The following is a 679-nucleotide window of genomic DNA, read 5'->3' on the forward strand; positions in this document are numbered from 1 at the left end:
CCCCTCCCCAGCCCCGGCTGCCTTTTAAAGTTCTTGGTTTAAGTGGGAACTTTCGCGGGTCAAGCCCAAGTTAACTAAATGAATTTAAAACCCCTTCTTTTTGAGTCAACTGCTATTACACGCCTAGTAAGTCTTTAAATGCCAGGAACCCGCCAGCTCAAGCGCGGGAGGGGAAGGGAGGGGCCGGCGGGGGCGAGGGAGCCGAGCGACGGGGTCGCCGGGATCGGTCCTTGAGCCGTGTGGACTGCGGAGCTGCCCCGCGCCCCACCTCGGCTTGGTGGCTCGCGTCCTTGTTTGGTCCATGGGGAAACTAAGGTGCACGGAGCGCCGGGAGCGCCCAGGTTGGCGCAAGGAGCAGAGAGGCCGGGTATCCCAGCCGCGTCTCGCGCATCGCCAGGACGGGAGTGGGGGTCGCCCGGAGGAGGGATTGCGCCAGGCCCCGACGGCTTGACTCACCGCCGGAGAAGGACTGCGCCAGCACCTCGGCGGTGAAGGCCGTCTTGGGGCTGGCGTGGTGGCTCTTGTCCTCGAAGAGCTGCTCCCCGAGCACGTTGCGCCAGCGGCCGTACAGGAAGCTGTGCAGAATGTCGGAGGTGATGACCTCGGCCAGCGCCAGTCCCGGCGCCTTCAGCCCGGTCTTGAGCACCAGGGCCTCAGCTGGGAGCACGGAGCCCATCAT

At 64.9% G+C, this 679-nt stretch overlaps 1 protein-coding gene across 1 annotated transcript in view; it reads right to left on the reverse strand.

Annotated features, from left to right (window-relative positions):
• PRDM12 (PR/SET domain 12) overlaps window positions 1–679 on the reverse strand; it is a 24,303-nt gene extending 23,624 nt beyond the window's left edge. The window contains exon 1 of the mRNA XM_017849894.1: window positions 457–679. Coding sequence (XP_017705383.1) covers window positions 457–679 — 223 coding nt within the window. The remainder of the gene's footprint in view (window positions 1–456) is intronic.

The sequence above is a fragment of the Rhinopithecus bieti genome, unplaced genomic scaffold (assembly GCF_001698545.2).
Source record: "Rhinopithecus bieti isolate Rb0 unplaced genomic scaffold, ASM169854v2 scaffold_31823, whole genome shotgun sequence".
NCBI lineage: Eukaryota > Metazoa > Chordata > Mammalia > Primates > Cercopithecidae > Rhinopithecus > Rhinopithecus bieti.